The sequence below is a fragment of the Camelus bactrianus genome, chromosome 19, assembly GCF_048773025.1.
Source record: "Camelus bactrianus isolate YW-2024 breed Bactrian camel chromosome 19, ASM4877302v1, whole genome shotgun sequence".
In the NCBI taxonomy this organism is placed as follows: Eukaryota; Metazoa; Chordata; class Mammalia; order Artiodactyla; family Camelidae; genus Camelus; species Camelus bactrianus.
In genome coordinates this window covers 24,442,269-24,467,829 of record NC_133557.1, presented here as the reverse complement: position 1 = coordinate 24,467,829, position 25,561 = coordinate 24,442,269, and the positions used below count along the sequence as shown (strand labels likewise).

The 25,561-nt window shown below is 49.4% G+C and overlaps 1 protein-coding gene across 5 annotated transcripts in view; it reads left to right on the top strand.

The window, feature by feature from the left end:
- ATP9A (ATPase phospholipid transporting 9A (putative)) overlaps nt 1–10,027 on the top strand; it is a 121,581-nt gene extending 111,554 nt beyond the window's left edge. For 4 of the 5 annotated variants that reach the window (XM_074347448.1, XM_074347449.1, XM_074347450.1 and 1 more), the window contains 4 exons: nt 1,127–1,235; nt 2,021–2,078; nt 3,889–4,092; nt 5,655–10,027. In XM_074347448.1, coding sequence (XP_074203549.1) covers nt 1,127–1,235; nt 2,021–2,078; nt 3,889–4,092; nt 5,655–5,791 — 508 coding nt within the window. In that variant the 3' untranslated portion in view covers nt 5,792–10,027. The remainder of the gene's footprint in view (nt 1–1,126; nt 1,236–2,020; nt 2,079–3,888; nt 4,093–5,654) is intronic. The other variant, XR_012500666.1, reaches the window with a different exon arrangement.
- The last annotated feature ends 15,534 nt before the right edge of the window (nt 10,028–25,561 follow it).

The window sequence follows — 25,561 nt, the reverse complement described above, 5'->3', positions numbered from 1 at the left end:
ATGTTTGTGGTCCATTTGAACCTGATGATGGAAAAATGCTTTCCTACGGGAGTCTCGGGTTGTCAGCTGATTGGCAAGCCGGGGAAGATTGACGCTTCACAGACTCAGTAGGGTCTTGGACAAAGTGGAAGGGGGATCTGGAAAGTGCCCCCCTGCTGGAGCATCCTGCCGTTGGGTCTCCAAGGCGGGCCAGAGCCTGGTTCTCCGGGGTTACACCTGGTAGAGCTTGGCCAGTGTGTGCCCCTGACCTGGTGACACAGGCTGTCCCTGGGACATCTGCTGCCATCACACCCACCCCCAATCCTGACTAGTCTTTGAGTTACCCAGGTGGGTGGTGTTTGGTTCCCACCTGCCCTAGGCAGGGCTGCTGGCAGGGCCCTCCTGGTGATGAAGGCAGGAAGCCCAGAGAGGCCGACGGATCCCCAGGGAGTCTTACAAAGTATGCCTTCCATCTTCTTGTGTTTCACCAGTTCAACCTGGGAGTAGGCACTCGAATTTTGCCTGCTTCTTATTGGGAGAATGGACTGTCCTGTGTCAGGTCCTGAAAGAGTGACAGCACCTGCCAGAACAGAGCTGGGGGCTCCCTGAGCCATGCTCTGCGTGGCCTCCCATGACCTGATCTCCTCTTCCCTCTTGGTTTTCGCCTTCCCTCTTTCCCCCCACCCACCCAGCTCCAGCCACGCTGGCCACCTTGCTGTTCTTCAATGGGACAGACACGCTTCTGCCTCAGGGCCTTTGCACTCGCTGCTCTGTCTGCCTGGGGTGCTCTTCCCTCCACTGCTGGTGTGGCTGCCCCTCACCTCTTGTGGGTGTTTTTTCAGATGCCACGTCTCTTGTCTGCCCTTTCCAAAATGACACCCCCCACCCCACGTCTCATTGCCTCCTCCCCATTAGGTTTTCCTCCTCCGCACTTAACGTCCGACACACAGCACGGTTTACTGAACTTGTTCGTTGACTCACTGACTAGCACGAAAGCCTCTGCTTCTCATCTGGAATCTCCCTGCTTCAGACTGGCCCTGGCACACGCCGGCCACTCAACTGAATGAATGGAAATTGGGCTCCAGAGGCTGGGGGAGCACATGGCTCGCTGCCTGGTGCTTCACCTGTGGTGATTTTTCCCTCCCAGGTATTCCACCATCTACACCATGTTCCCTGTGTTTTCTCTGGTCCTGGACAAAGACGTCAAGTCGGAAGTCGCCATGCTGTATCCTGAGCTCTACAAGGACCTCCTTAAGGTGCCCGGGCCCCTCCCCCTTCCTCCCCCCACCCCCATTTCCTCCCTTCTTCCCTCCCTCCCAATTTCTTTTTTTTTAAATTATTATTTTAAAATGGAGTTCCCAGGGATTGAACCCAGGACCTCATGTGGGCTAAGCACGCCCTCTACCACTGAGCTCAGCCCACCGTACAAGCTCACTTAGCTTGCTCTGTGACTCGCTGACTAGCTCGAAAGCCCTCTGAGGGCGGGTGTTCCTGTCTGTTCCTCATCTGGGTTCTCCGTGCTGCTTCTGATGCATTTCGCACAGACCCTCCACATCTGATGTGAGCACACTTGAAGTGGTGGTTTTCTTACTTTCGAGGAAGGTCTGGGAGTTTATATTTTATCTGAAAGTAATATACGCACAGATAAAGAATGTTAAACCGTGCTGTAACATGGCAACCGAAAGCAAAGCAGCCAACGACTTTTTTTAAAAGCCTCTGATTGCTTTCAGAGTTTCAGTTGCGTTTTGTAGCTGCAACTTGCGTCTGTTCCTAGAGGCGTTCTTGTGTACACTTTTTGAAAAGTGTGTGTGTGTGTGTATAATTTCATTTATTTGTCCTCAAGGGGTTTTTAATAAAGAGCAGATTTGTTTCCATCTGATGTCAATTCTCTTTAAAAAAAAAACATAATATCTCTAATGTATTTAGACGTGTGTAAGCCACTTTTTCGATGAGCACAGGCGGTTGCCTTGTCTGGTCGGGCAAGTCGCCGGAGGCCATTGGCGCCACGCGGTGACCTGCTGTCTCCCTCTCTCTCACGCAGGGACGACCGTTGTCCTACAAGACATTCCTGATATGGGTTTTGATCAGCATCTATCAAGGTAAGGGAGGGTGGAACCACCTGCTGTCTTGTGCACTGTCCTATTGTCTGTAGAGCACAGAGGGAAGCAGCGGAATCCTAAAATAGCAGTAGGGGGTGTGACATTGTGCCCTGAGGGACCACCCCGCAGCGTGTTCTAAGGACCTAAACATTCGGCACCAAGTCGCATACGTGAGGTGGTGCTGTCAGCTTAATGGAGACAAAGTCAGAGAAAAAGATGACAAATACTAATCAGAGCCTGATGGGGTGTTGGAGTCAGTGTAACAAAAAGTAGTTGCTTTCTGGAACATTCTGATCCTTTTTCTGAGGTCAAATTGTAGTGTTTAAAAAACATATTTACATCCATGGCTTCCAGAGAGCGTCTCCCAGACTGTAGAGGCTTTATAAGACTACTTACTGGAATATGAGAAGGAAATATCAAAACCTCTGTTTGTGTTTGTTTTTTCCTTACTCCTTTTAGAATTTCTATTTTTATGGATGTTTTATGATGTACCTACTTATATTGGTACAGCCGTCCTACTGTCTCTCTGTGTGTCTGCACAGGGACACACAGATAATTTACAAATACACATTGTATGTTAGGGATTAATCCTTAATGTGTTTTGCTGATAGATGGTGCAGTCAGAAAGCGTAGAGACCATTCAGTTTGCTGGCAGGAGGCTAAATTGTCATTAAAACCAGTTGAGGGGGTCTTATTGAGAAATGTAACAAAGTGACATGTGTGTATCTGGTTAAAGAAAGCAAATCCTGCAGAACAGTTCGTTCTAACAGGCAGTGCTCCAGCCCCGGTGCTGTTATAACAGGCAGTCACTTGAGGAATTTCAGGGTTTAGGGTCTGTTGCCCCTGATTTTTAGTAATATTCTCATGCTGCTATGTTTTTGGTCAACATGAGACATTATCCGTTCAGTTCCTGCCATCCTGAATAAAACTTAGCTGCACTTTTCTCCTCAGTATCAGTGCAAATTCTTTGAGTGTCTTGCTTGGCTGCCTCTACCACTGCATCGGGGGGATGGGGAGGAGTAGGGGTTGTAAAGCAGGTAACGTAAAGTTAACCATCGTAACTTGTGTGCAGGTCACTAGTGTTCAGTGTACTTACGTTCTTGTGAAACAAGATCTCCAAGACTGTTCGATCTTGCAATACTGAAACTGTATATCCATTCAACAACAGACTCCTTTTTCCTTCCTGCCCCTGGCGATCATCATTCTACTTTCTGTCTCTATGAATTTGACTGTTTTGGTCCCTCGTATAAGTGGGATCTTAAGGTGCTTGTTCCCTTGTGGCTGCCTACATCTGTCATTTTATTTGTATTGTCTTTTTAACGGAGGGACTGGGGATTGAACCCAGGACCTCGTGCATGCTAAGTGTGCACTTTACCACTGAGCCTACCCTCCCTGCTACATCTGTCATTTTAAATAATACATTAAAGCGTCTATTTTTTTTTCCACCCAGTTCAGATGGTTTCTCTCTCCCTCTGCCTCTCTTGCTTTTTTCCCTCTCTCTCTCTCTCTCTCTCTCTCCCCCGTCTTCTCTCTCCCTCTCTCTGTCCAGTTACAGACTGGATTGTGTAATGTCAAAAGGGAACATGGCAAAACTAGAATGTGATGCCGTTCTTTAAAATCTCCGCAAAATACCGCTCGTTACCCTCCTTTAATGCGTGGTACCTTTCATGTCTAAATGGAAAAAAAAAAAGGAGTCTAATTGAGTGAGCAGAGTGAGGCTTCCATGGGGAAGGAGTGGGAGGCGTTGCTCCCAGCAGAGGGGGCAGGTGGGTGCCAGCAGCCCCCCACCGGCCTCTGCTCTGCTTCCCAGGGAGCACCATCATGTACGGGGCGCTGCTGCTGTTTGAGTCAGAGTTCGTGCACATCGTGGCGATTTCCTTCACGTCGCTCATCCTCACGGAGCTGCTGATGGTGGCCCTGACCATCCAGACCTGGCACTGGCTTATGACCGTGGCCGAGCTGCTCAGCCTGGCCTGCTACATCGCCTCCCTGGTGTTCTTACATGAATTTATTGGTAAGACACCCCCCCTCAACCCCCACATTTAAAGCCTGCCAGTCAGGTCCAGGGGTCTCACCAGCTTGTGAAGGAAGGCAGCCTGACCTGGGCTCTTTGTCCAGCAGCTGTCCCCTTGCACTCAGCTGCCCCCTGTTTCTTACTGGCATCCCCTGGGACAAGCGGCAGTTGAGACATCAGCCTCTTGGAACTGAAGCCATCGGGCATGATACCAATATAGAGTGTTTTCCTTTAAAACCACTCTGTGCCTGCTGGCTTAGAAGGGGATTAGTTCTGCAAGGACCTAGTGGCTTTCTCCAGGGAGGTGGCCACTGTGCTGGGCTCTGTGGAGTTAGGGAGACGGTGAGTGTCCTGGTCTTGCTCGAGCGTAAGTGCTCGTCCAGCAGGAGACTTTGTTAGCTTGAGAAACTGCCTTATCAGGAAAGCATCTTTGATCATGCCTCTTGTTTATGAGCAAATGCTCCTTAGGAAGGTTTTAATTTAAAAATTTTTAATTATTACTATTTTTTAATTTTTGGAGTGGGAGATAATTAGATTTGTATATTTATTTTTCAGTGGCAGGGAGGGTAAGGCTCAGTGGTAGAGCACGCACTAGGGGTTGAACCCAGGACCTCATGCATGCCAAGTGGGTACTCAACCACTGAGCTATACCCGTCCCCCTGAGAAGGTTTTGATAAAGGAGAAAAGGAGCATTCCCATGAAAAGTGAAGTCTTAGAACAGTATCACACTTGTTTGAAAAGTCTCTCCAAGTGGGTTTTGTGAGCACCTACTGTGTGCTCAGTGGCTTGAGACCTGGGAGTCACAGAGGCTTAGAAGACACGAGATCTGTCCTCAGGAAGCTTCAGTCTGCCGCCCTAGACGTGGACCAGCCACAGGACTGGGCGAGCAGCACGTGGGTGGGGCCCTGGGCCCGGCACTGAGTAGGTATTCACTCGGTGCCCGCTGCATCGCCCCCAGTCTGTGCTCCAGAGGTGGGAAAGGTGTCTGCCGGGGCATCCGCTGCCGGTCCTGTTGAAGATCACTAGCTGTCACTCCTGTTTTGAAAAAAACCTTCTAACTGCGGGGTTGACTGTCCTGCAGCTGGAAGGGGAGCGTAACAAACTCCCCCCACCTCCCTGCCACTGAAGTTATGCCTTTCCTGACACGGGGTTCCCACCCGTTTTGCAGCACCCTCGGGCTGGCTCTGGCTTTCGTGACCGTCACTGAGGTGAAGGGGAAAAGATGCTGGGAGGCAGAAACGTGTGTTTGAGCGTCCCTTTCTGCTGGATTTAGAGAGAAACACTCCAGCTGTCAGATTCCAAATCAAAAACACCTGAAGGGATTTTTTTTCTCCTGTAGTTTTCTTTTCCAAGTTGCTGAAAATAGCATTTCGCAGAAGGTCAGGAAGCTCCAGAGCAGGTCAGAGGGAGGAGGAGCGAGGCAGGAAGGTCAGGCATTATCGGTGCATCCCTCTGGGAGTGAGCGCAGGAGAGGGGCTGGGACCCACGCTCACCTGCGGTCTCCTGCTGGCGACGCCGGGCGGCCCCCTCCCACTCACCACCGTGCTCTGGTTTGCTTGCAGACGTGTACTTCATCGCCACTCTGTCCTTCTTGTGGAAAGTGTCCGTCATCACTCTGGTCAGCTGTCTGCCCCTCTACGTCCTCAAGTACCTGCGAAGACGGTTCTCCCCTCCCAGCTACTCCAAGCTCACGTCCTAGGCTGTGCGCTCTGGGGGAGGACCCCGTCTCCGCGCCTTCCCGGTGGACGGAGGTCAAGTCGGGTTGATAGTCACCGCCACCTGTGGATTTTGCAGGAATTGCGACCATGTGCAGTTCTGATGTGAAGAGGCCCTGGGCTTCCACGGAGCCCCGACCCTGAGTCAAGGGGAGGGAGGCTCCCGGGAGGGGCCCTCGCGGCCCGTCTGAACCCCCGGTGATTGGCCTTTGAGTGAATGTGACTACGTTACAGCCGGTGACTCCCTGAGGGGATTTCTACGTGGGTCACTGTGCAGGCTTCCTTATGACTTGAATTTTGCTGTCATGTGATAAAAGTTTCTGTCCGGTTGAAGATTGTAGCGGGTTTTTGTTTTGTTCTAAACAATCCTAATGTGTGTGCACTTTTTACGTCTGTCTGCTCTTAAAAAACAGGTCTGAGAGAAAGATAAAGCTCTTAGTATTTGCGGGAAAAGACAGTGACATTTGGTAAAAAGTTAACCAGACAGTAATCTCAGCTCAGAACTGCTAAATAGGCCCTCTGAGGTGGTCCTGCTTATTGAAGCTGGACGGGGTTCCTGGGGTTACAAAGGCAAACAAGAAGAGAGGGGGAGGGACCCTGAATAAACGGGAGGGAGAGCCGAAGATCCAGCACGTTAGCCTCCCTCTGATTCAGCGTCTGCAGCCCGGGGGTTAATGTCACCTGCCACCTCGTAAAAGAATTTCAAAGGTGTTCTCTCGCTTTGTTTGGACCCGGTTACAAGCATAAAGCCTGTGGCTATCTGAGGACACCCTCATACATTTTCAGCAGAGTTGTTTTAGCAGGAAACGTGCCACTGAACAGCCCTAAACGTGTCGGCACTGTGATAAGAGACCCAACTAATTCGTCAGACAACACAGCACATGTGGCTCAGATCCTCTGAGTCCGCGGTGGAAAGGTCAGGGGCTGGGGCTCTTTCCTTCCACGGAAATCTGTTTCCTGTTAGGAGGAATTACTGAGGACGGAGTGACAAAGGCAGAGGCATCTTAACGTGTTGCCACTCGTCAGTGGCGGCTTCAAGCAAGGGGCCCAGTGGGAGGAGGCGAGGCTGCAGCTCCGGGGGCTGGGCTCCGTGCGGCTGCCTGCACGTCTCCCGGGGAGCTGGCCGACTCCTCTCCGCACCAGGCTGGGGCCCACGTGTGTGCGGTTCTTACAAAGCTGGGGCTTCTGGCTGCAGAGGCAGGAGAGGATCTGCAAGCACCGGGCATGGCAGGGCAAGGCGTTCTTGGGTTTCGAGTCTCTCCTGGCAGAAGCCACAGATACTGTAAGGGTTAAGCTGGTAGAACTCTAGGAGCTGAGTGTGTTTGATGTCTTGGGTTTGTGATTCATTCTTTATGAGTACACGCCCTCCAGCCCTCCAGCCCTCCAGCCAGCTACTTCTTCATGTGCTTAGTTCAGGGATGGAAGTTACGGCCCCTCTCCCCGGGGAAGGCTGCTCTTGGAGAGCTGGGGACACGAGGAACAGATGGTCCTGGACTTCAGAGTGCTTAATATGCCTGTGTGTTTCTGTTGCCCTTTTAAAACTTTAGAGTGGCAGTAAATTGGCTATGACATCACTTCTATTTTTGTTTTAAGATGCTGCAGTTTTGCAGTATTTTTCCCCTTCTGTTCCAGCCATTTCTGCCATACAGGAAGCGTCTGCAGAAAATACATGTTGCATTGAGTGAATGGTTATTTAGGAAGAGGATCTTTGTCCAGAGCTTTCAGAAAGGGTGAGTCTGACGTCTCCGCTGGGTGATTTCAGAGGTAGAGCAGGTGGGAGAAAGTTGTGCTCAACATTTCTGCTTGGAAGTCAGCCTGAAAGTCTAAAAGTAGTTCTGCTCTTGAGTTCTCAAACTCTGAACCTAACCTTGTTGACAGACAGGTGATGGCTCCTGCAGGTAGGTCTCATGGAACCCTTGTTAGGAGATTTTTAGATGTTTCCAGCAGATACAGGGAGTGAAGATGGTCTCTTTGGTCTTTTCCCTAATTCCCAGTTTTGATCGAGGTGCTTGAATTGACGTTGAAAGTCAACACCCAAAGTCCTGCTTGACGTCTTGGAGGGAGAAGGCATCTCAGGGGCAGAAGGAGCCGTGCCTGGAAGCCACAGGTACCTGCTTGTGCCATCAGCAGACCGCCTTGTTCTGTCGTCTCGACCACACCGTGGTGGAGCACTCAAAGGTGCAAAGGGCCAAACGCAAGTGGAGGCCGCGGCCTCGTTGGAGAGCCACCCTGCCCGCGGGCAGCCTGCTCCCACCCCCCACTGGGGTTCCGGGGTGTCTGGAAGTGACACACGTGCTTCTCAAACTCCGGGGACCCACGGGGCGTGAGCCTCGCGTCGGCTGAGCACACGGTCCTTTGCTGCACACACCAGCCCGTGAACCCTGCGGGGACCCAGCAGGCGCGGGCGCTCACTGCGTTAGCCGAGCCGTGGGGAGAAGATGAACAAAAACCCGAGCTGTTGTACAGAAAAGTCCTGAGTTCACAAACCTCGGCCACGAGGACTCCGTTCACCCACCTGCAAGGAACGCAGGAAATACCATTGACACCTTGGCGCTCCGCTCGCCTTGGAACTCCTTGGAGCCGAGTCTCCGGCAGCCAGTTTGACCGGAGGCAGAGGCCCCCCTACACACAGTCAGTGCTGCTTAAATACTTCTCGTCCAAGTGAAAAGTACAGCCTCCCCCCCCCCCACGACAGCACTGGGTATTTCTGTCCAAGTAACTCCCTTTGATTATTTTTATTATGTTTTGGGGTGATGGTGGTGTGGGCGTGGGCAAGAATGGGATCTGTTTGGTTTCTCTTTCTCCCCTCCTTGCCTTCCTCCCTTTCTCGAGGAAAATGACCAGACAGGCTTCCCCATCCTGAGTGATTTCTCCTGCCTGCCCGCTTTGATTCTAATTTTGAGAGCATGTGTGCGCTCAGAGAGCCAGGCTGCGCGGACTCGGGCCGCGAGGGGCACGGGACTGCCCGCAGCCACGGAGGGCATCCCGGGAGCGCCTGGACGTGGGGCAGCCCATCTGTTTACAGCCACCTGGAGCTGGGAGGCCCAGAGCTGGGGTTCCTCCCACTGTTAGCTCTGTTCTATCCAGATCCCAGACTCTCGCCTGAGGTGAAACCCCCTTTTTTGTAGCAGTGATCTTAAATACCAACGTCTGCTTACCCTGTTCCTCTGTATGTTTTCTGCTGAAAATTTAGGTTCTACTGACGATGATTTTGAATGTATTTTGGCTTTTGTGCACATTGGAAGTTGACATGATCATGCCTGCTTTTCTTCCTCCAGCCTTTTGCTTTTAGACTGTTTTTGTTTTGACTGGGGTGGGGGTGGGAACGCCCTCTCGCCTTTACGGGGCAGTGTTTTAAACCTCTGCGGAAATTGCATGTGAGACCTATGTGTTGTTCTGCTCCATCCTGTTTAAGGCAAACACCTATCAGCCATTTTTATCTTTGACCTTTTTTGTGTGTCTGAAATGTGTGTATGTGTGAGTGTATGATGTCACCTCAGGTGTTTTGAGGACATCCTTGGTTGTCATTGGGTTAAAATCCTGTCACTCCCGGCTTTGTTTTCCTTAAGAAATACACAAGGAGCTTTGCAAAGACAACAGATTTTATTTCTCCCTTCTTTTAACGTAAAGCTTTTTTTTTTTTTCCTTGTCATTTATATGTACATCTTAGGAGATATTTCCATTAATTATGTCCATTCCGTCTTGGGGGAAAAAAACATATTTTGCTTTTGGATGGAGCTGAGAAGCACGTGAGCAGCGCAGCTCATGCTTGGACCTGTGCAGCGTCCCCTGTGAACCTGTCTTCTCCGGCGCACTGTGGTTGGAGGCATGGTCCGCTAGTGTCACGGGGCAGTGTCCGTGAATACTGTTTCTGGGGGCAGGTGGGGCGGGGGCGTGGTTCCCCCCCTAAAAAAAAATTGTGGCTAATTTATTATTTCATTGCAGTGGGGCTGACTGCAAACTCCTCTGGGACTCCATGAATTCCTTGTTAGAATTCCTCTTTATCTGTAATCTGCATTGCAAAGATTCACCAGGACAGCGTTTTTTGATTAGAGGGAAGCTCTGGTACAGAGCTTTGATTTAGCAGGAACTCTCGGATAATTTAAATTCTCCATCCTGTGATGACGCACGTGCGATCCTGTGTGATGCTGAGTGGTTCTACTTTCATTGTCCTCCAGCCTGGCCCGTTGCTGTTGCCCAATAAAGCTTGTGTACCTGTGCCTTTGGGGGTCATTTTAATTTGTGCAGAAACATGAATTCTGGTGTCAAAATGAGGGCTTTTTATTGTAACGCTCCTATTTTATGTGTATCTCTTGGTACATAAATGTAAATTGGTTTTTCTCCAATTATTTTAACTTCAGAAAAGAACCCAAACCAAATGCCAAACCCATGCATTATTTATTATTCTGTACTGTTGTCTGTTCCAGGCATGTGAGAATTTCAAAAAGTGATTTATATAAATAGAAAAAAAGGCAAACATTTTATTTATACACACAGTGCTTGATTGCTTGGCAGGACCCCCCCCCTTTTTTTTTATAAGTAAGTGATAGAAATTTAGGAATATGGTCACTTAAGTTTTAGGGAAGAAAATTTAGGAATATGGTCACAAGTTTTAGGGAAAAAGAGCTTTTTAAACTGTGGTATAGGATGCAGGGGACGTCGTGTTTTATTAATTTAATCCAGTGATTCTTAAACGGGTGATTTTTGTCCCACAGGGGACACATGGCCATATCTGAAGCCATTTTCGGTGGTTCTGTGCTGGCATCTAATGAGGACAGCGCAGGGATGCTGCAGGGAGACCCTACAACACACAGGACAGCCCCGCAACAGAATCATCCAACCCAGCGTCAAAAGTGTTGAGGCTGAAAAACACAAATACAGTTTGCGTGTGTTAGTTTTGCCATTTGTAAGAGTCCTCACTTCCAAAGGAGCCCAGCAGTATAAACCCCCATCTCAGGAAGCCGGTCAGCCATGCATCCACCTGGCCACGTGTTTTCATTAGCAGCTGTTTGCAGGGCAGGCTGCTGGTTTCCTCTCACTGGTTCGCGCTCGCTTGTGGATTAGAAAGGGGATTGTGTGTTAGCTGTGCCGCCATCGACCGCGGTCCCCCAGGCGCATGGGGGATGACGCACCAGCTCTTGTGACCTGAGCTTGTAAGAGGAACAGAGGGACAGGACTTCTCCTTAAACGCGGGCCGTCCGTGTAAAGTTTTCTGACTGCATTTGCCGGCTGTGAAATTCCGTTCATGTGCAGACACTCCTCGTTTCGAGCCACTAGGGGGAACTTGAGGACTGAGAGACATTTCCGTTTCCTGTTTTCCCCAACCCCGCAGGCGCAGCCTACCCGACCAAGTCTGTTTCAAGATGCTGCTGCTTTCAGAGCTTCAGAATTTATTTCATGGCCAACAGCTCCGTTAAAAACAGACATTTCTTTTTATGTTGTTGACCAGACTGTTTTGCTGGACTTAGCTTGAAAGAAAAAAAAAAAACAAAACACGTAGCAAGGTTGGGGGTTGGGGGGTGAGATGAATAATTTATTTGATCTTGGATATTTGCATTTTGGAATAATTGGCCACTGAGAAGCCTTGCCCTCCTCACTCTTCAAGCTCATAAGGTCTGGAGACGAAATGTTCCAACACCCCAAGTACTTTAACTGTTTTTGTTATGAAACTTTTCAGGGTGACCTGAAACCCTGCGGTATTTGTGAGGAGATCTGTAAATGATGGATTTGCTCACCTCAAAATAGAACTGTAGTCGCTCCAAACTTTCCAGAAGTCAGAGCACAGTAACAGAATTCATTCAGGACTTGCTAATTTCCTACTTTAAATGGGTTACATAACAGAGCAGTCCCGCCTTCGCGCCTCGCAAAACGTACCCATGAAGTGATGGTGAAATGTATCATTAAAAGCTCGAAATAGCTTTGCTAAACTCTGGGAAAAAGATGAGTTTTTTTATTTTCTTCTGATATCCCCCCTCCTTTTTTCACCCAAACATTGCATAATGTTAAAAAAAAAAATAAGTCAAATCTTTCCATGGGATTTAATTTCATTCTCCATGTGGCTGTGGTCGGAGGGGTAACTTAAGTACTTCGGGGGCTGGTAGATTTTTGGAGGATCACGCACTCCCAGATCGGTTTTCATCTGAAGCCTTAGCAGAGGAATATGCCCCGTCCTAGGGTTTCTCCCCTTCCCTCCTGCTCCCTTTTTGTGGATGAGTTCTCTGCAACGCAGCGTCTTTTCAGAAAGCCTGACTGCTCACAGGAATGCCAAAGCAAAGCCACCCTCTGCTTTCCATATTGAGGTTTTTATTTTGATACGGATTCCCCCTAAAGTTTGGGGTAACTGAATCATATGTGAAGTCACCAGCCCCACAACCTAGGCTCGGTGACCCGCCAGGTCTCATTTCTTAGAACTCAGCCTGCAGGTTCTGTTTGCTTATGCTGAGAACTTGGTGATCCAAGCCTCTGCTGCTCATTTTCAAGAGATTTAAGAACTTTTTTTTTTTTTTTTACCTTTTATTGGGTCCAGATAAGCCCAGGAATATGTATATTTTACAATTTCCTTCAAGGAAGATTATAGAACCCAGAGAGAGAAAGAGGGGTTGAAGTTGTGTGAATATTTCATTCATTCACTCAGTATTTACTGAGCACCTACTCTGTGTTGGGTACTGTTCTTTGGGCTCTAGGCACAGTGGAGAACGAGATGGACAGTCCCTGCCCTCATAGGGATTATCTTCTCGTTTGTGTGTGTGAGTGAGTGAGAGAGAGAGACAATGGACATACAGATACAGATGCTAATATTCTCCAAAGAAGCCAGGTGAGGGGTAGGTTGAGTGATAAGCTGGTAAAGCTGAGGGTGGGGAAAGTGGTGGGAGTCAGAAAAGGGTCATCTAGGATGGACCTCCCGAGCAGGAGCCTGAAGGATGAGAGGAAGGGAACTGTGGAAGGCTGTAGGGGAAGTGGTGTTCCCCCAGCAGGTTGTGCAAAGGCCCTGGGGTTGGAAAGGCTGGGCATGTTGGAGGAGCAGAAAAGGAGGGCACATGGCTGGAGTACCGAGACCACGGAGGAGCAGGGAGGAGGTGAGGGCAGGTAGACTGGTAGGGCCCGCAGTCATGCAGACTGAATGCTGCATGAGGACCAAGCAAGCATCATGAAAGTTGGCCCAATGCACCTGAGGTCTACCTGAGGAGCCCCATTTCACTCTCTCCCCACTATTCAGCGACCCATCCTTGTCTGTCTTTGTTGCCACCTCTGTGTTCCAAGGGGTTCAGGTGAGGCCCCTCTCATTGGAATCAGCCTACTCCCCTGCCCATTATTGCATTGTGACTTTATTGGCATAAATGACACTAACTATTAAATAACAGGAGAAGAAGCCAGCCTTTGGATGCAATTTCTTCTTACTTTTCCAGCAAATACTACGAAGGGTCCCTGTTCAGCCCTGCCGGGGTGCAGGGGGTAGAAGTGATTGCTCCCTGGCGAGTCCTGGGAGGCAGGCCACCTAAGACTTAGAAGGTGAGTCTGGAGGAGGAATAGGCAGAGAAGGATGAACGGAGTCATGTTCTTCCAAGCTGCTACATTTCTAGAATATGCCCACTTGGGTCAGATTTCGAAGAGGAAGCCTTTTGCAGTCTTGAACTGCGTGCGGGAGCCCAGGCTGTGTTCAAATTCCTCCCAAAGAAAGAAAGAGTAACGAGAACAGGCTGTGGAAAAGAATGTAGCTAGTGTCTTAAAGATGGGCAAATATTCATTCTCATTTGTCCTTTTATGTGAAACAGATTTCGTAAAAGGCAATTGGAGTAGCTAACGACATCCAGAACCCTGTGGATTGGAGAGGGACTGGGGGCAGGGACTCCAACTGGCCCCAAATGACTAATCAGACCCAAAGAAAGAGGTGAGTTGATTACCCTCGAACTTGCAGAGGAATTCTTCAAAGATGTGGCCGATAATTAGAGTGTAAGATGCTACTCTCTATGCACATAACTTAGCATAATTTTATTAGGCAGCTCATCACCACCAGAATTAGAGAAAAATCAGGCTAGAAAAAAAAGAAATCTGCTAGCCAGGCTGACTTAAGCGAACGTGGAGACTCTCGCTGTAAAATGGCTTCATGCTTGCGGGAGACTCCGAGAGAGAGCGCCACTTTTCTTTTGGGCCTTGTGGTGGGTGGGAGCAGAGACGGATACAGTGACATTTTAGGGAACAGGCTGGAGTTTGCCAAGGGGCAGCACAGGGCGATGTGTCCCGGACCCAGCTGGAATGGAGACAGACTTGGTTTGGGTACAGTTCCCACACCTCCTGAGTGATTCAGGGCTGATTCTTTAACTTCCCTGAGCTGCAGGGCCTGCCTGCTTTGAGGGGTGGGAGCCCCACTGGTGAGGCCAGCAGTGAGGCTCACGGAGCAGCTGTTGTCATCACTTGAGACCTTTGAGCAGAGGGCGAGCTGCAGATGGACGGAGGCATCGTCCCCTAAGTTCAAAGTCCGTCATAGAAATGGATTCATGTGCATGTCTTTTTTTGTTTCCAAGCATGGAGGTCACCTGTCTGGTTGGAGTTACTTAGATCTGATTTCAAAGTTTGGGCCCAGACTCCCACCTTGAGTCTGTCCACTCACCTTTCCCTGACTTCGCAGGTGCTCTGCCTTTAAATAGCCCTGCTCTGAGTGGCTCCTGTTTCCCCGCCTGCGCCTGCGCTCTGAGTGGGACAGGAACCTGCCTCCCTTATGTGGGGCTGGCCTGGGCATCCCTGCCGGGGGCTCACACCCTTCGGGGCAGGGCTGGATAGATGTGGCCAGAGGAGAGAGGGGACTTCTCCAGAACTCCACTGACTTGGCAGTTTGGGAGAATGAGAATCAGTCATTGAACTGGCGATTTATTTAACACGTTTTTTTTTTGACATGGAAATAAATTCATTACTATAATAGAGCAGAAGACAAAATTTTGCTTGAGTTTGAAAAGATAAACCAAGAAGCTTGAGAGAAGTGCGGGGGGAGGAGGGTGGCTGGAGCCCACGTGGCTGGTGCTTCCTCACTGGCTCTGCTCTTCGAGGATGTGGACAGCGGCTTGGGAGGAACCAACTTCCTGTTTTATCCTCAGCCAGCCTGGGACCTGGCCTGGGGTGAGGGCTCAGGAAACCTTTGTGACTTTGAGGTTTCTTTTTTTTAATTGTATACACAAAATATATCATTTTAATCATTTTTAAGTGTACAGTTCAGGAGCATTAAGTCATTGAGTTTTAAGAGAGGATTCTGAAAGATTCAGGAACCTGACTGGAAAAAGGGGGCCTTGCTGGATCCTGGCATTTTTCGGTTGCAAAGTCCTTTCCCACCTGCCCCTCATCATTCTGTGATTCTGAGGCGCTATTATCCCCATTCTGCAGAGGAGAAAAGCGTCACTGAGACAGGTTGAAGCAGGGCCACATAGCAACACAAACGTTCATGGCGTTATTCACAACAGCCAAAAGGTGGAAACAGTCTAGTTGTCCATCAACTGATGAAGGATAAACAAAATGTGGTCTAAGCCTAGGGTGGGATCCGACTATTCAGCCGTAAGAAGGAATGAAGTACTGACACGTGCCGCAGCATGGATGGGCCTTGAGAACATTAGGCTGAGTAACAGGAAAGTTGCCGTCGGTCACGTGTTGCATGATTTCGTATTTATGTGACGTGTCCAGAAGGGACACATCTGTAGAGACAGAAAGTAGATCAGTGGTTGCCCAGGGCTGGAGAAGACTGGAGGATGGGGGTGACTTCTGTCGGCTATGGGGATTCTTTTTGGGGTGATGAAAATGTTCTAAAATTAGCTTGTGATATTGGCTGTGCAGCTGTAAATATGGTAGAACGCATTTAATTGTACGCTACCAGTGGGTGAATTTTATTTTATAGTTGTGTCACTTATATCTCAGTAACTCTGCTAAGAAAAAAAAAACAAACCCGGCCGAACTGCGTCCAGACTGGCTGTACCGCCTTTCTTCTTCCACGGCAGCAGCGTGTGTGAGTTCCGGTTGCTTCACATCTCCGTCAGCACTTGGCATTGTCAGTCCTTTTGTTGTAGCCGTTCTGACAGATGCGCAGGACTCTCTCTTCCTGATTTTAGTTGTATCTTCCTAGTGGTTGACGGCATTGAACATCTTTTCTTGGGCTTGGTTGCCATTCACATACCTTCTTTGGTGATATTCGTGTCTTTGCCTGCCCCCCCGCCCCGCCATCCATCATTTTACAATTAGATGGTTTTCTCATTGTTGAATTCTGAGAGTTCTTTATATACCTTGGATAGAAGGTCATTGTTGGACAGAAGGTCATTGTTGGATATGTGATTTGCGAAACAACTCTCCTCTCCTCTGTGGCTTGTCGTTTCGTTCTCTTTATTGCCAATATCTCTAATTCTAACCACTCTGGTGGGTGCATTGTGGTATCTGATTGTGGTTTTAATTTGCATCACATCACGTCTCAGTCTGGTTTGTGGGGTCTTGGTTCAGCAGCAGCTCTGACTTTATGCAAAGTGCTTTACATACAGGATCTTTTTGAAGAGTTGTTATCTTTTCCATCGGCAAAATTTTAAGAGATTCAGTGACTGGCTCAACGCCACTCAGCTCCTAGGTAGGAGATGGGGCGAGGATTGGAGCCCAGGTCTCTTGTCTTAGAGGCAGCTGCCTCTTTGGAGTTATAATTCACTTTAACCCTCAACTTCAAGTCTCCCAGTAAAAGCAGCAGCCTGACTTCTCTCCAGTAAGCTGCATTCCTTTACAGCATGTCATGAGAGGTTGGGAAATGCCAACGAAGATGACAGATGTTTCTCTGATGCCCATCATTCCTGAGGACCCTCCTCACCTCCATCCCTGACCTAGCAGTTCCCGGGGAATTGCCACATTCTCTAGCGGCTGTCCTTGTGGCTGTTCCCGCCTTCTAATTATGAGCAGAGATGAGCAGAGTCAGCCCCAGAAGGGGTAGAGGGCTTGAGCCATGAGTCACTGCAGGGATGTCATCACCCAGGGAAGAGAGCCCCGGGCTGTCTGGAGGCTTCATTCAACTTTCACAAGCACCTCCTGGGCACCAGGCAGCTTCTCGGCACTGAGGCTGTGACATTCATGGCCCCTGCTCTCTGAAGGAGCTTCTTTCTTGGAGGAGACACAAGCAAGCATCATTTAAGTCTTTGCTCAGATGTCCCTTCTCAGAGAGGCCTTCCCTGACTGCCCCATCTAACATTACAGCCCTGTCGCTCACTAGTCCCTTACCGTGCTGTGCTTGTCTTCAGGTGCTTAGCACTGTTAGAGAGTTATCTTCAGTACTGTCCGCTGACATGCATACTTTTTGCCTTATTTGCTATTCTGGGTATCTAGCAAAAGGTGGCATGTAGTGAGTGTTCAATAAATGTGGAATGAATAAATGAAGTAAATAAATAAGGTAACTGCATCTCATGGAGATAATTGGCTTGATGAAATTAAATCAGGATGCCATTAGGGGGACTGACTGGAATAGGGGTGAGAGGTGAGGGGTGTGTGTAGCTATTTTAGATTTGGTGACTGGGGATGATGTCCTTGAATAGATGGATTTTGAGCTTAAATCTGAAAGATGAAGGGAGCCAGTATTCACAGATATGAGAAAAGAGAGCACTAGGCAGAGGAAATAGCATGTGCAAATGCCCTGTGGCAGGAAGGATTCAGTCTATTGAGGAACAGAGAGATGAGAAATGGTGGCCAACGCTGATGAGTGGCGGGAAGTGAGTATTGTTGTCTTGTAGGAAGGCATCCGTTTACCCGCCGGGCCTGATTCCACCATGCCAGAGCCTGCTACTTTCTGACCTTTCCAAGCTAGCTTAAAGAGTGGACCTGCTGGGATTCCCAGAGCTAGAGATGTCAAGTATGTGGCTCACATCCCAGACCACATTGCTTGCCCCAAGTACGAATGATTTCTTTCTCCAAGTCCAGGGTTGTGGCTTTTGGTAGCTGGATCAACCCATGAGAAAGCTCTCAACTCTTGAGAGAATCTCAGCTGGGCCTGAGAAATGCCTCTCAAAAAAGAGACTTCTGAGAGCTACATTGCTTCCAAATGGGAGAGCGTATGCTGTGTCTTTTCCACCTGTATTGTTTTGTTGAGTCCTCACAGTAACCATGTAGTTTAAGTGGAATTAAACTTATCTGACAAATAAGGAAAGCAAGATACACTTAAATTCCAGGCCTGGCTTATTGACTTATTAACTATGAAATGCTGGGCAAATAATGTACTCTGAGCCAGAGATTTTTTTGACTGTGAAATGAGTATGTGTCAGTGAGTGTACGTGTGCCCAGACTCTATCTGATAATAGAGAAATAAATGTGATAGATGGGAAATGCCCGGCATGGTGCCTGAACTCATGAAGCCATTCTGTATCAGTCACAGCTCCGTGTTTGCACGCAACTAAAATCAGCGCTGGCAAAGCTAAGCCAAGAATCGGGGAGGGAGAATTTATTGCCAGGATGCAGAGTGACTCAGAGACTGGAACTCGGGCTTGGAATGGACAAGAACCAGGGCACACTGGGGATGCAGGTAGCAGGAGCTAAGCCACCTCCAGTTGCAGCTTGCTTTATCACCTCCAGCTATTTTATCCATCCCACCCCGACTCTGCATTGCTCCAGAGGCAAAGTCCTGGTGGGAGAATCTCATGAGTCCAGCGTGGGTCACATGGTGGGGTGTCTTGAGGGATGTTTCCTCCAGACTGTCTGCCATGGGGAAGAGGTACTTTTTCAAAGGAATTGTTTTTGTTTCCCCAAGAAGAAGGGGCAAATGGATGCTTGGTGGTCCAAGAGTAACTGTGTCCGCTACAGTGATCCTGTTGGCTTTGCCACTGAAGTCCCTGCTCAAGATGTCCCCTCTCTGGGCTTCAGTTTCTATGTTGTCTAATGAAGGCACTGAGTGCCACACCAGGGCGACTCTCAGAGTCTCTGATGGAACTTTAGAAAAATGAGGACACTCTCCTAGGCCATCTCTTGTGATCAGCTTTGAAAACCTCGCCAGGAGGCCCCTCTTACATCTCATTGGCCAGTACTGGGATACACGCCCCACCCATAAACCAATCACTGGCGAGAGGGGAATGGAGGAAGACCAATCAGATTGGACCCCTGCTCTTTTGAAGCCAGACTGTCCGGGTGGCAGTTGGCTGACTCCAGAGTGGACTGCAGTGCTTTCTCTCTTTGCTGGACAGGTTTCTTTGAGCCAGTGAAGCTTGAAAATGGGGTCAGGGTGCCCTTCTCAGTCCAGAAGTGGCCATAAAAGTTGGTTGTGTTCTCACTACTTCATGGAGCACCTGGGAGGGAGGCCATCTGTCACCCCTGCAGATAGCTTAGCCACCCAGATATGAAGCCGACCTGAAACAGGCCAAAGCTGGCGGTGAACCTGGAGAAGAAAGAAACACCAGGTGGTAGCATCCAATAAATAAGGATTTGGGCTGAATTGAAAAAAAAAGAAAAATTCACCTTGCCAAGCACGATGGCTGCGCTGGTGTTGACTTAAGGCAGGTTTTAATTATGGTGCCAAGTAAGCTGGGCTCCGTGGGTTGGGGGCTGTCCCCAGCTCAGCTGTCAACTCCGCTTACCTTCCTGAGACCTGACAATTACATGGTGGCACTTTTCCACTTGCGTGTGACCTAACACAGCCACTCGTCTCAAAAGTTGGTAACTAAATTTGAGGTGCTGAAAGAAATATTGCAATTGAAATAATGCTTTAGGGAACGTTTATATGCCTTGGAGTGAATTAATGTCTCGAGAAAAAAAAAGGGGGCCCTTCTCTAAGCACAAATATATACTTTTCACATTCCTTTTTAGGCACCAAGGATTTTAACAGCAGTGTAAATCAGATTTTACAGGCCACATATTTCAAGTATGGTGTTCATTAAATGTGTGAAATTTGACATTTGCTTCAGGGCGTGGCTAGGGTCCCTAGTAATGAATCACAAACTGTGTTGGGCTCTCTGATCAAGTTCAAGATGCTAATACCACTCTCTGTGGAGTTGCACAAAGAGGCAATTTCTCTCCAAGCCTTCCCCAGCCTGGCTCTCCCTGGAGCCCTCCTTCCAGGGACCAAGTACTAATAGGAGATGTGATTCCAACATCTTTATTCAAATTGAGAAATACAGGATACATACTCTTTTAACTGACTTCTGAGTGGTGTCGGTGCGTTTATTAACTCAGTGGCCATTGTCTGGGCACCCGCCGTGTGCCAGGCTCCATGCAGGCCCTGGGGGTGCAGTGGTCAATGAGATAATGTCTCACCTGGTGGAGTTTGCAGTTTAGAGGGCAAACAGACATAGAATAATTAATTACTTTCACAAACAATTAGGAATTGCCTATTGTTAAGAAGTGCTATGAAGGACAGGCCTGGGGTGTTCTGAGGTTCAGGTCTCCCCCTAACGCAGAAGCCTAATTTTTTTTTTCTGAGAGTGTTAGGAAAAGCCTTTCTATGAGTCATAGGTAAACTGAGACTTGAAGGTTGGTTAGATCTTAGCCAGAGTAAGAGTTGGGACATGGAGTGGAGGGAGAGGGAACAATGATAAGGCAGAGAGTGTCCTGCCCTTAGTTAATGATGAAATATTTATGGACCACCTGTGCTCAGGGTTAGGCATTAAGATGGGAGAAGGATGTGGAACTTGTATCAGCTGAGACTCATGGTTGCGAGGGACAGAAGCCCAATTCGCTGGGAATTTGTCCACTCAGGTACCTGGAAGTACAGAGCAGGGTCAGCTTCAGGCATGGCTGGATCAGTGAGGTTGCTATCAGACATCTGCCTGTATCTCCTGGCTCTGTTTGGCTTGATGTTTGCTGCTTTCTCAGGCAGGGTCTCTCCACCTGGTGGCCCCAGGAGCCCAGGCTCACATCCCGCTAGCTTTCCAATCGCAGTCAACAGAGCAGCTCCTTCTCCTTAGCTCCTGCAAAAGTTCTAGGTTTGAATCTTAGTGCTTGGTCCTGCATCCAACCCTGAGACAGTGAGTGTGGCTGGAAGTATGGGGTGCCCTGCTTGGCTAGCTCTGGGCCACCTGCCATTATTGGAGCCAGACAGAGGTGGGGTGAGCTCCGCCTAAGCCACGAGAATGGGAATGGAGATGGAGCAGTTCCTCGAAGGAAAATGGGGGTCCTGGTATGAAAAGATGGGACGGTGGATGTGGGGCAGGCAGAACATCCACTACGAAATCAAGGCTTCAGGTGAGCGAATCTTGGGATGCTTCGCCAGGTGGTCGTGAGTGCAAAGATGCTTTCCTGAGCTTCTGTTCCATGTCATGTATTGTGCTGGAGCTGAAGGAGGATGTCTCCTGGTCGACTGAGTCTCTGTCTCTGAGAAGGAATAGGGGTCACAAATGACTGGAATTCAAGGATGGGTGGCAAGTGCTTTGAGGGCACTGCTGGGACAGAAAGCAAGGCAACTGCAGCTGTGACAGTCATGTGGAAGAGAGGTTTGCTTGAGAAATGCCTTAAAGAGGAATGAGTGTTTTGGCAGACAGTGATGTCAGGAGGGCATTTCAAGTCGAGGAACTAGCAGGACTAAAGGCGCAGCGGCTGGAAAGTGGGATGTGTTCTGCTAACTGTTCAAGATGCCGTTTTCTCAGAAGTTTAATGACATGTAGGGAAATAGTGGGAGTAGAGCTAGAAAAGGAAGTTGAAACCATATCGTTGGGTTGCCAGTGACAGAAACACATCAAAGTAGTTCAAACTTTAAAAAAAAGAAAGAAAGAAAAGAGGGTTGTAGTGAGTGAGTAGTTGGCTTCAGGCACAGCTGTATCCAGGGATTTTTTAAGATATTTTAAAGACCACTTCTTTCTTGATCTCACAGCTCTGTTTTCTCCTGAGTTGGCTCCCCCATTGGGGTGGCAAGATGACCCTCAGCAGCTCCTGACCTGCGTCTTTTCAGCCTGGAGACACCAACAGAGAGAGAGTGAGCCTTTCTTTCTCGGTAGTTCTAGCCAGAAGCCTGGTGTTGACAGTGGTTGGCCTGACCTGGCTCACATGGCCAACCCTGAACCAACTCCTGTGTTCAGGGGAATGTAGCACATGCATCAGCCCAAGCCTGGGTCTCACAACCCCCTCCTGGACCTGGGACTGAGGGCAGCCCTCAAACCACATGGACTCAAAATGGGGGATGTGTGACTTCTCCCTCTCACCCCAGGAAAACTCAGAGTGCAATTGCCAAGAGAAGAGAAAAGGATGGAATGGATGATGGAAAACCAAAATAGCAGACGTCCATCACTGGCAGATTTAACACCGTAGTGAGGAAGCTGGTATTTATTCCAGGAGGCAATAGTGAGCCACAGAAGGTTGTTGAGCAGGGGGAAGTGATATTATCATCTGAGCTATTCTTTGGGGACATACCTTGGGCAGTGGCGGTGGGAGAGGGGTTGGTTGGAGTGGAAGGAGAAGAGGTGAAGCGATGGGAGAAGAGGCTGATGGGTCAGGAAAAATGAGTCATAAGTCTGAGATGGGGCAGTGGCAGCCAGAGTGGAGGAGAGACCCAAGTGGGAGGAAATTGATGGGATGGGACTGAGGATGTGCTGGGCGTAGGGCAGGGAGGCCAGGAGGCCAGGAGGCTGCTGGACACTTGGTCAGGGCTGGGAGTTGGGAGCCACGCCCTTGGAGGTGGCAATGATTTTGCAAGGATTTTGGAAGGCGAAGACGGGGCTTTGGTAGGAGAACAGAGGGGCCTGTGTCTCTCGCCTGAGAGCATTTGGGGGCCACTTGAGAATCCCATGGGCATTTGCGTTCTGACCCCAGGGAGGGTGGATCCTCAGAGCAAGATGCCATTTTCCACAAAGTTTTCCAGATGTTTGCTTTGTTGGTTTGCTTTATTTATTTATTTCTTTAAGTGGTAACAACAGAGAGAAGGAAAAAAAAAAAAAAAGCAAAACCAAAGCTGTAAGTGAAATGCCCTTGAGGAGGGGGGCCTGGGAAATGGCGAGCAGGCTGGACGTCGGAGGGGGGCCGCTTGCCCTGTGGCCCTCGGGCTCTCTCCGCTCCCCGGCTGCCTGGCCGTGGGGTGTCCGACGTCTCTTCCCTCACGCTGTCCCCAGGCCCTTGAAATCCCTCCGGGAGGGAACCCACTGGGTTTTCTGCTGATCCCAGCCGCAGTGACTCAGACTGCCCCGGCCTCCCGCCCCATCCAGGGAGCAGCCACATGGCTTCCTCCAAAAGATCCTCGGGGAGCGGCCCCCTCCCTGGTTCCTCCTGCTGAGAAGTGAAAGTTCTAGAACCCTGGCTTGGGATGAAAATGGCCCAGCTGCCTTTTAGCTGTGCGACCCCATGTGAATCACAGAACCTTTGAGCCTCAGTTTACTTATTTATAAAATGAGGCCTGTAATTTGCCTCCTTCTAGAATAACGCCCTGCAAAGGAAGCAAGGGGTTGCTTGGCGAGCCCTGACCCAAAGGAGGCGGCATTTCTAAACATGGGGGGCTGGCAACAGGTCTTTACTTCTGGGTGGGGGTGGTCCTTGCTGACAGGAGAAATCACAGTCCAAAGGAGGGCGATGGCCTGACCACGCAGATCCCTGCCGCTGGGCCCGGGGGCGGGTCTGCGGAGGGAGGCAGGGCCGGTGGGTACCTCTGCGCCCTGCCGAAGGGGAAGGAGCTGAGCATCAGTCGAGACACTCTTGGGTTCGAATAACCTGAAACCTGCTCCTTCCTTCCTTCCCCCTCTCTGTCTCTCTCTCTTTCACTTGTATAGGAGAAGGCATTTTATTCGCATCTCACTACACGCTGTATAACTACACAGTCTGCATTTTTTTCAGATGGCATGAAGCACAGGCTGACATTTCTCTTTGATTCTTGAGAAACTCAGTGTCATCTGTGTTTTGGAGAATCCGGTTTCTGATGGCATGTGTGATACCAGCCCCAAGAACACCGACGGTGCTTAGTAGTGAGTGTGAAGACTGTTCTGCTGAGTCTTTCTAGCACATTCCTTGCTCCAGGTGCTCACTTTTCCTTCAATCAGATCATCAGCAGGTGGTCCTGTGTTTCCTCAGGATTCTGCCGAGGATCTGGTGGAGGGGTAGGCTCTGTGTGTTCGTACGGAAGGTCCACTGAAGTGGGGGTGGCATCCTGGTGTCCTGCCATCAGATGTCAAAGAGAGCTCTACTTTGCAGTTCTAGTTTGGAAGAGAAGAATCTGTGGATTTAGGACCAACACACACACACACACACACACACACACACACACACACACACAAACTCCATTTGGAACTGGAATTAAATATTTCCAGATAGGACTCTGATTGCACCCATTTTATTGCTGTTGCTGCCATGGTGAGTCAGGACGCTTATCAGGGGGATGACAAAGAGAAAATGCTTTTAAAATCTGGTTCTCGGCTCCCCAACTCCCATCCTTTGATGGCTCCTCACCGTGAGCTCGCCATCTTGCCCCACAGCATGCTGCTTTAAACGGCGGAAGAGGCCCCTCCGAGTATATAGACTGAGGGTGGGGTGAATTGTCAGAGAAAGATTCGGGGGCTGCTTTATCAGAAGGACAGTGAACCAATGTTCACGACCGTGGGTCTAGGTAAAGTCCAACTCCAGTTGTCCCCTGGCTCACCCTTACTGGGTCACCCTTGATTCCATCTCAGGGACCCGTGACTTCCGCCCATGGAGGGTCCCATCCTACCCTGCAGGACTCAGTGCCGACACGGCCCCCTGCCTCCCCTGCATGGAGCCAGCTGTGCAGAGGTGGGGGGAAGAAAATCAGGCAAAGAAGCGAAGGGAACATCTACAGAGTCCCTCCTTGGTCTATCGGCTCTGGGCTGAAGCTTTACACAGCTGGTCCCTGTTCCTCACAGCCGATATTTGAGATGCGTGCGATCATTTCTGTGTAACACGTCAGAAAACTGAGTGTGTCACTGGGCAAACTTTTGGCTACAAGTAATGCATAACCTGACTCAAACTAGCTTAAACCTAAGGAAGTGTACCATCTCATTAGCAAGAACTTTAGCGGTAAGGAGGGTTTCAGGAACTGCATGATCAAAGCTCTGGCTCCATTTCTCTGCATTTCTCTTGGTTTGTCTTTGTTTTCCTTCATGGTCACAAGGTGGCTGCTATCAGCAAGTGAGGCAACATTTCCAGATTTCAAACTCCTGTGGATGGAACAGGAGATGTTGCCAATGACAGAAAATCCAGTTCAAAGTAGCTTAACTGAAAAAGACATATTTTCATATACGTGAGAAGCTGCATGAAGTTTCCTCTGGCTTCAGGTATGGCTGGATCCAGAGGCTCAAATGTTGTCAGCAGCACTTAATCTCTTTCTATCTCTTAGTCTTCCTCTGTGTTGCTTCCATTTTCTGACATCTCGCTGTGTAAACTGCAGTGCCCCGAGGTGGCCGACAGCAATTCCAGCCTGACATCCTTCTAGCTCAGGAGGAGAGAGAGAAAATGTACGTGCAGTGAGAGTCTCTTCTCTAATGGTTCAAACTAAAGTCCCAGGGCTGATTCTCATTGGCCTGAGCTAATGGCTCCAGATACTGATAAGCTGGACCTGGGTTATATGCCTGTCCCCAAAGCTGGTGTAGACTCAGCCCTTCCCAGACAGCATGAACAGAGAGTCACAAAGGTTTGATCTCCAAAGCACAATTTCCAGAAGAGGGAAGGGATGTTAGGGGCTGGGGGCGAAGCCAGTGAGTATTTAGTGGGAGCCTTCCTGCAGGAGGATGCCCTCCACAGGCCAGGCCATAAGGGCCCTCTCACCTCCGGGGCCCTCCTCCCCAGTCAGGGTTAAGATCTGTCACCTGTATCTCATGCTCTGACCTTTCAGGTTTGGGGAG